At 42.4% G+C, this 13,789-nt stretch overlaps 1 protein-coding gene across 1 annotated transcript in view; it reads right to left on the bottom strand.

The window, feature by feature from the left end:
* Positions 1 to 6,784, bottom strand: part of Mrps9 (mitochondrial ribosomal protein S9) — a 71,640-nt gene extending 64,856 nt beyond the window's left edge. The window contains exon 1 of the mRNA XM_013034712.1: positions 6,641 to 6,784. Coding sequence (XP_012890166.1) covers positions 6,641 to 6,769 — 129 coding nt within the window. The 5' untranslated portion in view covers positions 6,770 to 6,784. The remainder of the gene's footprint in view (positions 1 to 6,640) is intronic.
* Between the last annotated feature and the right edge of the window lie 7,005 nt (positions 6,785 to 13,789).

Genomic DNA, 13,789 nt, shown 5'->3' on the forward strand with positions numbered 1-13,789 from the left:
CTAGCGCCAGACACTAACAAAAGAACATGGGATGTTCATTGTTTAAAGTAGGTTTCAAGGCAGCTACCAGTGTTTCTGCTGCCTGATATTGAAGCTCTTGTGCAATATTTTCCTTCCCTGAGTGTATGGTGGACCTACTGACTTGATTCTGATGAGTAGAATACAATGAACAAAGAAGTCAGTGCTCACATCTATAATCCTAGCTAATCAGGAGGCTGAGATCAGAGGATGGTGGTGCAAAGCCAGCCCTGGAAGGAAAGTCCATGAGACTCTTAACTCCAATTAACCACCAAAAAGCTGCAAGTGGACCTGTGGCTCAGTTTATTAACTGCTATATAATGAAAACAAGATTTTAATGTATAAGCACTTTTCATAATTAAATCAATGGGGGAACATATTAAATTATAATCATGTAAAGATGGGGAGATATCTAACAGGGAACAACTTATCTGCCAAGGGCATTTTCTTTTCCACTGCTAATAAACTGGACTAAATATATGTATTTCTGTGTCCCCAGTAGATACAGTGTAGCTCAGTGGTGGAGAGCCTGCCTAGGATGCATAAGGCCCAAAAAGGGTAAAAAAAAAAGAAAAGATGTTGTGTGTACACACACACATAGATGTGCATGTGAATCTTTAAAAATTACCTTGGGGAGGCATGTAAGTTATTTATAGAGCTGAATAAAGCCTCTGATACAAATGAGGGCAATTTCTTTTTGAAACAGGGTCTCATTTTGTAGCCCATGCTAGCCTGGAACTTACTATGTACTTCAGCCCGGCCTTAAACTGGAAACACACCACACCCAGCTTGCAAGTCAATTATAAAATTTGCTGGGCAAAGTATTTTTTAGCCAAATAACAAACAATAGTCAGTTATAACCACAAAGAGTGCCTGAAAGATTAAAAAGAACAAATACTGGAGACAAAAACAGAAATGCTTTTACGTGTGAAGCCAAAAACACCAGGACTAAGCCATCAAATGTCACCGATCATTTTTCTCCCACAGGCAGTCCAAATCAACATGGGCACATTGGGTTAGGAAAAACTCTGAATGCTTTAAGCACTAAGAAAGTGCTTAGCACAAAAGAAAAATTAGGAAAATATCCTAATATTTTGTGTAATATTTTTCAGAATAGCAATGGGTCTACTACTTTTTCTAATTTTAAAAGACCATAAATGTATAGAAACCAAAGTTAGCATTCCTATTTTAATTGTACTCAGACAGGATTTAAGAGCTCATGGTAACTGTTACAGAACACCAATACTACTTTCATTTGTGATAGGTGGGGGAAAAAAATATCTTAGCACAGCAAGCAGATGACACTTTGACCTCTGCCAAACTTTTCAATTCCTTTTGTCATCATTGAAACCTATGTAAAAATAAAACAAATCTAGCCTTATATGCTTTTAGTTACTTTCATCACTCATTTTAGAGGTCTCATAGCTAAGCAAAGCACTCCCATTAACTGTCACAGATAATACCGGTTATCTATGTTGCTGTGGGGAAGGGGGGTAAAGGCTGCCCACACTCAGGAAGTAGCTCAAATACTTTAAACAAGCAACCCTTCCCGAGGCCTGTGTATGGGTCTGTGGGTGGCTCTTTGACTCTGCTCTAACACTGGTTTTCGGAAGAGGTATCCTGTAGAACACCTTGACAGTGATTTCACATGCAGAGCTGACCGAGCACTGCACTTTTCCCTGTCACCACTTGCTTTTCTCCATGCGTCAGACCACCTCATTTCTTTCCCAATAAACACTTCTAAACCTTAGTCTCTAAGAGGAAGAGTTGAGACTTGCTCTCCCCTCTCCATACGCTGGGAAACAGAAAGGGAACTTGGGCAAAAATGACTCTTTCAGTTGTGTGGTAGGCAAATGTGCCTGGCTTAGTAAGACCATTCTCTTGCCCAAACTTTATACTCTACACAGTTACTGGTTATTGCCAGAACCCACTGTTACTTTGTGCTTCTCTCTTACCTTTGTGCAACTATTACATCTTCCCAGAACAGAATATCTGTAGGTTTTTCTTGTAATTCCTAATCGTTACTAATTTAATATACTTCTCTCTTCACTCTTAGCCCTTCTGGGAAACTGCTGTTGATCACCTCTCTACCTTCTGTAACTCCAGTCTGAATCAGGCACTGCATTTCTGAAGTACTCTGTAAATCTCACAGTACATGGGTGTTACTGGAAAAGTTTGGCCATTCACAAGTGATATCTAGACATTCAGATATTTGCCATTGTATTGACACATTGATATGAAACATGGATTCCATGAGATTAGTATGCAGTTGACAAGAGTCCAATTAAAAACTCAGGTTGACAACCCAGGATAGAGAATTCAAGAGTAATCACTTAATAAAACTTGTTTCCTTTTCGTTGATGCATTCCTGTTTCTCAAACTTTTTCTGTGACATACAGTATTTATCTGTTTATACTATCATCTGATACACAATTATACATATAAACCAAACAAACCAAGCACCCTCTATGAGATACTTTGGTGAATACTGCTATTCTATTCTCCCTACCCATTGAATTGTTTGTAACCTCTGAAGAGATTTCATAACTAATGGGTTATGATCCATATTTGGGGATAAAAGGAGGTAAAAACACATATTAGTCAAACATAATGGCAATGAAAATTGTTGTTTTATGAAACATGGGCCCCAAGAGAAATGCACCTATTAATATTAGGTACAGAAGTGGATATAAGTGTTAATGTGACCAATAAGAAACATTAATAAGGTCAGAGGCTGGTGGCTCACGCCTGTAATCCTAGCTACTTAGGAGACTAAGATCTGAGGATCATGGTTCGAAGCCAGCCCCACAGGAAAGTCTGTGAGACTCATCTCCAGTAAACTACTCAGAAAAGGCTGGAAGTTACGTTGGCTCAAGTGGTAGAGCACCAGCCTGGATGAAGCTCAGCGACAGTGCATAGGCCCTGAGTTCAGGCCCCAGGTCTGGAAAAAAAAAAGGAAAGAAGGAAAGAAAGAAATAAAGAAAGAAAGAAGGAAGGAAGGAAAAAAGAGAAAGAAGGAAAAGAGAGAGAGAGAAAGAAACCAGAAAGAAGGGAGGGAGGGAAGGAAGGAAGGAAGGAAGGAAGGAAGGAAGGAAGGAAGGAAGGAAGGAAGGGAAAGAAAGACAAAAAAAGAAAGGAAGAAATATAGGTGCCAGTGGCTCAAACCTGTAATCCTAGCTGCTGAGGAGGCTGAGAGCTGCGGATCACAGTTCAAAACCAGCCCAGGCAAGAAAGTCCAAGAGACTCCTATCTACTATGAATGACCAGAAAACAGAAGTGGCACTGTTGCTTAAATGGGTAGAGCACTAGCCTTGAGCAAAAAAGCTCAAGGACAGTGCCCAGGCCCTGAGTTCAAGGCCCCCCACTACTGACCAACCCCTACCCCCCAAAAAAACATTAGTAATTGGGAATGTAAACTATTACAACCACTTTGGACAGCAGTCTGGAGATTCCTCAAAAAACTAAACACAGATCTTCCCGAGGCCTCAGCCATACCACTACTAGGCATCTACTCAGAACATCATAAGCCAGGATACTATTAAAAAAAACACTTATACAGGTCTGGGAAGATGGCTCAGTGATAGAGTGCTTGCCTCGCATGTATGAGGCCCTGGGTTCTATTCCTCAGCACCACATAAGCAGAAAAAGCTGGAAGTGGGGCTGAGGCTCAAGTGGTAGAGTGCTAGTCTTGAGCTGAAGAGCTGAGGGACAGCGCCCAGGCCCAGAGTTCAGGCCCCACGACTGAAAAAACACTTGTACATCCATGCTCATTACTGCACTTTTCACACTAGCCCAGTTATGGAAACAATGCAGAAGCCCTATAATTGTTGTGTGGATAAAGAAAATGTGGTCCTTATACACAATGGAATTTTACATAGCCATTAGAAAGAATAATGTTGCCTCATTTGCCAGGAAATGGATGGACCCGGAACAAATCACGTTAAGTGAGGTAAGCCAAGTTCAGAGAGACAACAGAGTGTTTTTTTTTTCCTCAGGCAGAGCCAGATATAAAATACACCAGGACATAAATTATATAGGCACTCACACACAGTGAGACCAAAGGAGGATACTCGTAGGGGAGAATCAGAAAGGCACAAAGCCTCTCTGCACTTGATCATATGTAGCAATATTCATCAAAATGAATTCCAAGAAAGTGAAACAGTTTTAATTTTCATTTTGTCTTGTTCATTCATTTATGTGTCTTTGAGAAATAGTGGTAAGGGAGGGCACAGAAATGGAAGGACAAATGCAGCAGTGGTACTTAGTAGACAGTATGTAAAAAATGAACTATTCAACTTGTGGGCAGAGAACAGAATGGAAAGCATGAGAGAAAGCAAAGGAAAGGGTGACATTATCCAAAAAGAAGTGTATTACTAACCGACTTATGGAACAGTAATTCATCTCTATATCACCCTTATTATAATAACAATAAACAAGAATAAGACAAAAAAGAAATAATATTTAAGACAAGCTCTGTACCAAAGAGTTTTATAAATATTGTTTGTGGACTCATTAAGAATCTAAAGCAGTCAGCTAAGTTTTTCAGTTATATTTGATCTATACATGAACTTATTAAAAATCTAAAGCAGTTAGGTTAAGAATTATATCAAAGCTGTATCTCATGTGGTAAAATATATGCTGTCCAGATTCAAGAATCTGGAAAGCTAGAACTGCCTGTAATCCTAGCTACTCAGAAAGTTGACATATAAGGACTGTGGTTCAAAGCCAGCCTTGCCAGGAAAGTCTGCAAGACTCTTATCTCTAATTAACTAACAAAAAGCTGTGGAGTTGTGGCTCTTAAGCCTTGAGAGAAAAGGCTTAAGGGACAACACCTAGGCCTTGAGTTCAAGCCACAGTACACACACACACACAAACACACACACACACACACACAGAGAATGGGGAGAGTCAGCCTTGTTACACACACACACACACACACACACACACACACACACACACAGAATGGGGAGAGTCAGCCTTGTTAGGACCATCTCTTGAAAGTGCTTAAGTATGGATACTAGTCAGGTAATTTGTTAGACTGAAAATTGTTTATCTCTCTGTGCCTGACTTCAGAGAAGTATTCTGTAAACATCTGCTATATTGAAGAAGAGGCTTTATTTCAAGGATGGTCAGGGAAAAAAAAATAAGGACAGTCTTCATCATCTTAGTGCAATAAACAAATTAAATAAATCCTAGTGTAGGTAGACACAAACAATGCATTCATCATTGATAAAATGATTTGTTTGCAGCCTTTTGGGGCAGCTGAATGAAACTATTCGAATTAAGATGTACACATCTTTCAAAGCAATAACCTCACAGTGGAAAGTCTCTTCCACAGAAATGAAAGCATTAATACCTAAGAACTACAGCAGGATGGTTACTGAATATTGCTAATGGGAAGACAGTACTCAGTAATTAAGAAATGTTTTTGAAACATGACAGGAAACTAATGAGGCTTTCTTCTATGGATGTGTAAGAAAAGCAAAAAGTATGCAACTCAATATAGTTCCATTAGATCTAAAAAGTATTCGTGTGCATTTACGTCTGTACATGATTTTAAAAAATAAGAATATAGACGTCAAACAGAAGGATAGAATAAGATTAAGAGGTATTGGGGAGGGAAGGCAAACCACCCACCCCATAAACACATCAAGTCTCAGCAATAAAAATAGTCTGTATGCTATAGGTCCTTTCATATTTAGTTATGTGGATAGGGTGTTGTCTGAGGAAACAAAATTTTCAGCACATGTTCAAAAAAAAAAAAACAACCCTGTTCAATGAATACATAGATAGATAGGCTGACTTAGGTTAAAACCTAAAAGAAAGAACATAGAAAAGGTGGTGGTATTTTGTTCAATCGAGCAAAGCGTTTAACTTTTTTCTTTTGCAATATATGGTACTGGCACTTATCTCCTTAAAACATTCCCCAATTAGTACGACTTCACATTGGGTTCTTTTCCCCTTACTTTTTTGGACAGCTCATTCTTAGTGTCTTGGGGGGGGAGGGGCCTCTTTTCCCTTATCATTGCAGGTCCTTTGGAGCTCTGATCCTCTATCTTCTCCCCATTTGGGACATGCTCCCTGTGACCTAATTCATTTCCAAAGCTTCACTGACCCCCCTAGAGGGTAGGAACAGAAGGGCCTGTAAGCCAGTTCTGGGGGCACACACGTCCTTACCTATGGGCCTTATGGGAATTCTCCAGCGGGATATCCATCCCACGGAAGCCTCACACGCACAGTTATCACCGCAACTAATCGCTCTTTCTCCCGAGTCAACCCCGGCTCCTGCTCCTGAGGCTGTATGTCAGTAGTCTGGCAGCATCAGCCAGCCAGCCAGCCAGCTTGGGACGCTGGGATTAAGTGGGGCCAGTTCTGGTCTCCACCTCTGCCACATGTCAGGAAAACGATCGAGACTGCACAGGTTCCAGGCACGTTGTTCGGCCGCTATCGTCTGCACGATGCTCTCCTTCCAGCCTCCCAGGTCAGTGCAAAGGTCCGGTGTCCACCTCCCGGGGTGGACAAGGCTAGGCACGCACCTGAGTGCCCCGCCGCGCCCCTCTTCCACCCAGGCCCTACCCGACGGCACCCCAGGCGCAGATCCCTCTACCACCCGGGCCCTTACCTGGGATCCTGTCTGCAACTCAGCCGCTGCGGTTTGCCAGCACCCTTGCTTCCGCACCAGGCTAACCCTAACCCCGAGAAACAGCCGATAGGAAAGCGCCCCGCACCTGCAGACCCAGGGAGCCGCCATGTTGCCGGCGGGAGACCCTGGCGGGAGGGGTGGTGGGGCGGGGCCTGAGGCTGCGCAGGCGCAGAAAGGCGCCAGCCTCCCGCGGTCCGGAAGAACAGCTTTCCCGGGCCTTTGAAACCGAGGACTAGGGCCAGTGACCCGCGATCTCTAACTGCTGATTGGGTGTGTGGAACCAGGGGGGCGTGTCCGACTGCCCTGGGGGGAGGAGTAATAGGAGGAGGAGGAGTGAGTTCTTAGATTGGCACTTCATCTCACGCCTGCCTTTCAGTTGCAGTCTGGTCTGCTGGACGCAGACTTAACCTGTCTCTTGAACCAGCCCAGTGTTTGCACCTACCGCCTAGTCTCCTGAACCTTGCCCTGGTAAATCTCCCTTCCTTGGCGGTCTGTCTGGGATCTGTAGAACAGTATGATTCGTGGCCTAAAATAAGTTTAGAAACCATTATTTTTAAGTAGAAGGAAAATCATTCGCTCAGTGCTGAGACAATCCTGATGTAGACGTGTGCAACAATGACAACCAAAGAACATTTCACTGGTTGTCCTGATGAAACTGCTCTCAATAGCTCACCCACCCCGTGCTGCATTCTTCCTGCCCCAACCCAACTGAGCAGAAGGAAGAAAGGCCCCAAGGGAAATGAGAGTCTCAGCCCAGGGCTACTGGCTCACACCTATAATTCTAGCTCTTCAGGAAGCTGAGATCTGAGGATCAAGGTTTGAAGCCAAGCACAGACAGAAAAATCCAAGAGGCACTGATATCCAATTAACCAGCCAAAAGCCACAAGTGGAGGTGTGGCTCAAGTAGCCTTCAGTGAAAAAGCCAAACGTACAAGGCCCCTAGTTCAAGCCTTAGCTTGAACTAAATACTAAATGAAGTACTCCCCCAGAAAATCAGTCCACTTCCACATTTGAAGGCATCTCAGGATGTGTCCCAGCAATTATAGGAGTTTGGGGATCAATATAAAAACGGTCAGCCTAGAGGAATCACAGAAGTTTAATGGGTTCCACAGCTACAGATCTTCAGAGAACATTAATTAAAGATGACTAAACACTAGATGGTTCATGAAATCAGTCCATTGTGAACCAAGCCCTGCTCTTGGCTCCTGTCTGGCATGTGGTAATTTCATTTATGGCAATCCTGCATTTCTCATTATATATAACCTGGGGATTGACTAGGCCAGTAGTTCTAGAATGTGTGGTTCCTAGAACAGAGGTGCAGCTCATGGAATTGGGAGTCAAGTTTTACCCTGAAAACAAACAAACAAATAGATGTTCAAGTCCTTTTCCTCCTAACGTGACTTTTCTTGGAAAAAGACTCTTTTTTTTAAAGGTTTTTTTTAATTGTAAAAATACTGTACATAGGGGTTACAGTTGCATGAGCAAGGTAATGGGTACATTTCCTATTGAGCATTGTTGCCTCCTCTTTTGTTTTTCCCCTACCATCCCTTCTCTCCCACCTCCACAGCTACACTCCCCCCATCCCGCCTCCCCACCCCCTACCCCTCCCACGACCTTCCCCCCCTAAATTATAAAGTTCATTTTTCAACATAGTGTCTTGTACATCTCATTGTTACAATGGGTCAACCTATATCCCTACTTAAACATTTGTTTTTCCCTTCCCCTCCCCAAATTAGACCTACATCAAATACAGTGAAAACAGGGATTATACCGTGGGGGAGGAACATACAAAGCAACAAAAAAAAATCACATGGTACATTATAAATACACTAGAAACAATAGCAAGAAAAAAAAACACTGTGTCTCTATCTTGGGGTTCATTTTGCTTAGCATCATCTTATCTAGTCATATGTACATAGCTTTTGACCTTTTCTGCTTGTCCCAGACATATACTAGTTATTGCAAATAAGGCCATGGGACCTATGTTTCTTTGGGCCTGGCTTACTTTACTAAATATAATTTTTTCCAAGTTGGAAATAGACTCTTAACTGAAGGAATTATGTTAAACTGTGACCATTGGGATGAATGCTGATTCAATTTGATATTAGGCATTATTTTTTTAAAAAGATGATGAAAGATGGGGCTGGGAAGGTGGCTCAGTGGTAGAGCGCTTGCCTTGCATGCATGAGGCCCTGAGTTCGATTCCTCAGCACCACATAAAGCAGAAAAAAAAAGCCGGAAGTGGTGCTATGGCTTAAGCGGTAGCGTGCTACCTTTGAGCTGAAGAGATGAGGGAGAGCACCCAGGCCCAGAGTTCAAGCCCCACGACTGGACCAAAAAATAAATAAAAAGATGATGAAAGAAAGAAAAGAAGAAAACAATTTAACCTGATGTGATTGATAGAAAAAATACTCTCCTAAGGCATTTCTAAATGGTAGTACACACCTGTAATCCCAGCACTTGTGCAGGGAAGGCAGAAAGATTGCAAATTGGAGGCCAGCAAGACTCTGTCTCAACTGATTAATTAATTAGATACCTAATTAACTAACTAGGAAAGATACAAGCACATGGAACCAGGAGAAGATAGATAACTATCCACAAGGAACCCAAGTCTTCAGAAGAAACCCACTGTGCTGACGACTTGATTCTGGGCCTCCAGAGATACTTCTAAGAAGTTTCAGACAGTACTCTGTTGTTTAAACAACTCTATTTGTGGCACTTTGGTAAGGCAGTTTCAGAAATATACCTGCTGTATTGCTTTTAAACTGTCTAGCATTTTGGTATTCCTTCTTCAAAAGGTAGACCTCTCCCTTGGAATAATCTGGATTGAATGACCTGCCTTCGAAGAGGAAGGGGTGAAAGCCTTGGAGTACAACCTTGGATTCAAGTCTCTCAGAAGAAAGAGTTCGTTTTCTTTCTCTCTGGAAGGGGTTGCCTGGAGAATTCAGATGTCAGATCTTGAGACAACTGCCCTCTCCCATCTGAGGCCCTGCCCTAATGAGAACTAGAATCTCTTGCTAATAATAACCTTTCAACTGAGCACCCTGGAGGGGCATTGTCTAGCCACATCTTCATATACCTGCAGCCTCTGACTATATATCTATAACCCCTCAGTAGAGCCTAAGCCAGAATCATAGTCCTCATGCTCTTTGCCAGCAACATTGGAAGGTAATTAATACCGGTTTAAGCTACTGAATTTGAGGTAATTTGTTATGCACTAGATAATGTATAAACCTGTAGATATGTTAAAAATGCAAATTCTAGCCAGGCACTGGTAGCTCATGCCTGCAATCCTAGTTACTCAGGAAGCTAATATCTGAGGAGAGCTGTTCAATGCCTTTCTGAACAGCAAAGTCTATGGGACTCCTATCACCAATTAATGACCAAAAAAAGCTGTAAGTGGCACCATAGCTCAAGTGGTAGGAGCATTAGCCTTGAACACAAAAGCTCAGGAACAACAACTGTCAGGCCGCTAGAGGACAGAGGTACTGAGAAAAGCCACTTCCTTATATACCACCTGTTCCAATCATTCTTCAACCACTCAAACTTGCAAAACAAGTTACATGCTAAAAGTTCCTGCTGACCCCGGCCATATAAACCCTGCTACAACCAGACTTGCGCTACCTCTCTGATCCTGATGAGGGAGTTTGTCCAGGAGCATACGTACTCCAATAAACTTTTCTTTTATTCACCTTTACCTCCCTCTGCCTGTTCTTTCCTCACCTAAAACCTCACACCTGGAAGGTGGTAGTGCTGTGCTTCCCTCTAGAGCACTGCCCCTTCTCAGCCTCTCTCCTCCCTTCTTTCCCAAGGCCTCCTCCATCAGGAGTACAAGGCCCACAGAGCTTACTTTGGGCTAAACAGCCCTCTGAAAAGACTTCATATAAGCCATGCATATCCCTTGGACCATCACCTAGTAGCTTAGCATATTATTAGTTATCTATGTAAACTCAGCAGAGGCCTCTACCTCTACCTCCATCTTTCTCTGTCTCTGTCTCTGTCTTTGTTTGTCTCTCTGTCTCTCTCTGTCTGTGTCTCTGTCTGTTTCTGTCTCTCTGTTCTCTCTCTGTCCTTCTGTCTCTGTCTCTCTGTCTCTCTCTGTCTCTGTCTCTCTCTGTCTCTCTGTCTCTGTCTCTCTGTCTCTCTCTCTGTCTGTCTGTCTGTCTGTCTGTCTCTCTCTTTCTCTCTCTCTCCATTTGGACAATGATCTCAGTCCCTATGTATCCACCACATTTGGATTAGGTGAGTCCCTTACCCCTGTCTCAGAGTGTCCAGGCTGCTCCCCCAGGGAACTTCCTTCCGTTTCTGTCCATAAAAGTCACAAGCACTCCTGCCCGAGTCTCCCTCCAGTCTTTGGCCTTGGTGCTGAGAATGATCAGGGATGCCTGGTCTTCTCTGTCACCCGCGTTTTTATTTGGTAACTCTTTGGCTAAGACAGGGACATCTTCTTCGGAGTTAGTTTTACCCCGGGCTGCCTGGGCACTATGGGAAACCAAAATTCCAAACCAGACCCACATACTCCTTTGGGTTGCTTATTGGCTAATCTCGAACCTCTAGGCCTAACAGGGAATGGCCTATGTAGCAGCTCAATAACCACTTGTGCTGGCCTGATAGTGGGACTTTTAATTTCAATATAGTAACCAATCTCTGCAATTTCTGTGAGCGGAAGGAAAAATGGGCTGAAATTCCTTACACGCAGGGATTCTTATACTTCTGCTCCTGTCCCTTCCTCTGTCTCTTCTGCCCCACATTTCAAATCTTGCTTATGCAGCAAGATCCCTCCAAAAGCTCTTCCCCTCTCCTTCCTCTCCTGACCCTCTTGACTCTCAGTTATCTTCCCACCTGTGGCACATCCCCTGTCTTATGCACTACCTGACCTCATTTTGGGTCCTGTTCCTGATCCACAGACCCCTGTGCCTGCCCCTGCCCCAACCCCTGCCTCTGTCCTCCAGCAGACTGACAACAACCAAGCCCAGAGTTCAAGCCCCAGGACTGGCCAAAAAAGTCCAAATTCTAGTCATAGTCCAGACTTATTCCATCTAGGCATGTGGTTTTGCATAAACCATTCAAAAACCATTTTTTTTAAAAAAAAGAACTTATAATATGTTACTTAATAGTAGGTCAGATTCCATTATATGTAATCCATTGACAGTGATCCTCCTATTGATACAGAATAGTAGAAAAGCAGTCCAGGGATTGTGTCCTATATGTATATAGCTTTTGGATGGTATGATATGCTAATGAAACCAAAACTTGCCTGACAATGAAATGGTAGAAGGGGATTACAAAAGAATGAGAAAGTAAGAAGGAAAAAATAAATAAGGAAATGAAGTCCAGATGGTAAATCTTTGGTGTTACAACCCTTCAGGAAACCTAAGAGAGACCTGCCAACCAGAAAGGACTCCAATTCTCCTATTGTGTCCAAAACTTGAAGAAGATAATACAAGATGTCTGACTTGGGATGAAGTGCCATTGTGCTATATGTACCAACTCTGTGCCAAGTGTTCTCTATTTCTTTAATGTTTTTTATTGAGAAAATAATGTACAGAGGGATTACAATCACACAAGAAAGGTAATGAGTACATTTCTTATCAATCATTGTTGCCTCCTTTCCTCTACCATCCTCTCTATCCACAACTACATTCTCCCCTCTCCACCCCCCCGTTCCCCCCCCCATGCCTAAATTGTAAAGTTCATTTTTCGACATAGCATCTTCTACATCTCATTGTTGCAATGGGTCCACCTGTATCCCTTAAACAATTTGTTTTTCCCTTCTCCTCCACAAATTATACTAACATCAAATACAGTGAAAACAGGGGTTATACCGTAGGGGAGGGACATACAAAGCAACCAAAAAATCACGTGGTACCTATAGAAACAATAGCAAGAAAGAAAAAAAACCACTTACATCCTTATCTTGGGGTTCATTTCACTTAACATCATCTTATCTGACCTTATCTGCTTGTCTCAGATATATATTAGTTAGTGCAAATAAGGGAAACTATGGGACCTAGGTTTCTTTGGGCCTGGCTTACTTCACTTAATATAATTTTTTCCAAGTCTTTCCATTTCCTAACAAATGGGGCAATGTCATTCTTTCTGATGGAGGCATAGAATTCCATTGTGTATATATACCACATTTTCGTGATCCATTCATCTACTGAGGGGCATCTGGGTTGGTTCCATATCTTAGCTATGGTAAATAATGCTGCAATAAACATAGTCATTCTGGTAGCTTTAGTATGGTCTTGTTTGTGATCATTTGGGTAAATGCCCAAAAGTGGGATTGCTGAGTCACAGGGGAGCTCAATGTGGAGTCTTTTAAGGAACCACCATACTGCTTTCCAAAGTGGTTGAACAAGTTTATACTCCCACCAACAATGCAGTAAGGTTCCCTTCTGTCCACATCCCCTCCAGCATCTGTTGTTATTAGAGTTCTTGATTCTAACTGGGGTGAGGTGGAATCTCAATGTTGTTTTGATTTGCATTTCTTTTATGGCTAGAGAGATTGTGCATCTCTTCACGTGTCTATTGGCCATCCTTCTTTCCTCTTCAGAGAAGTTTCTCTCTAAGTCTTTAGCCCATTTATTTATTGGGCAGTTGTTTCTTTGAGGATTTGTTGTTGGGGGATTTAGTTTTTTGAGTTCCAGGTATATTTTAGAGACCCTTGTCCGTTGTATGGCTAGTGAAGATCTTGTCCCAATCCGTGGGCTTTCTACTGATCTTGCTATCTATATCCTTTGCCGTGCAGAAGTTCTGCAATTTCATGTAATCCCATTTGTCCAACCTTTCTTTGATTTGTTGTGTTTCTGGGTCTCTATTAAGAAAATTTCAGCATGTGCCAAAGAGACCTAGGGTATTTCCTATTCTGTCCTGTAATGTTTTCAGAGTGTCTGCTTTGACTCTGAGGTCTTTGATTCATTTGGAGTTGATTCTCATGCAGGGTGATATATAAAAATCTAGCTTTAGTTTTCTACAGGTGATTAGCCAATTTTGCCAGCATCATTTACTGAAGAGTCTATCTTTCTTCCATTCTATTTTTTTAGCTCCCTTATCAAAGATTAGGTGGCTATAGATCTGTAGGTTCATTTCTGGGTTTTCAATTCTATTCCATTGGTCCTGAGGCTC

Source organism: Dipodomys ordii, unplaced genomic scaffold (genome assembly GCF_000151885.1).
Source record: "Dipodomys ordii isolate 6190 unplaced genomic scaffold, Dord_2.0 Scaffold194, whole genome shotgun sequence".
NCBI lineage: Eukaryota > Metazoa > Chordata > Mammalia > Rodentia > Heteromyidae > Dipodomys > Dipodomys ordii.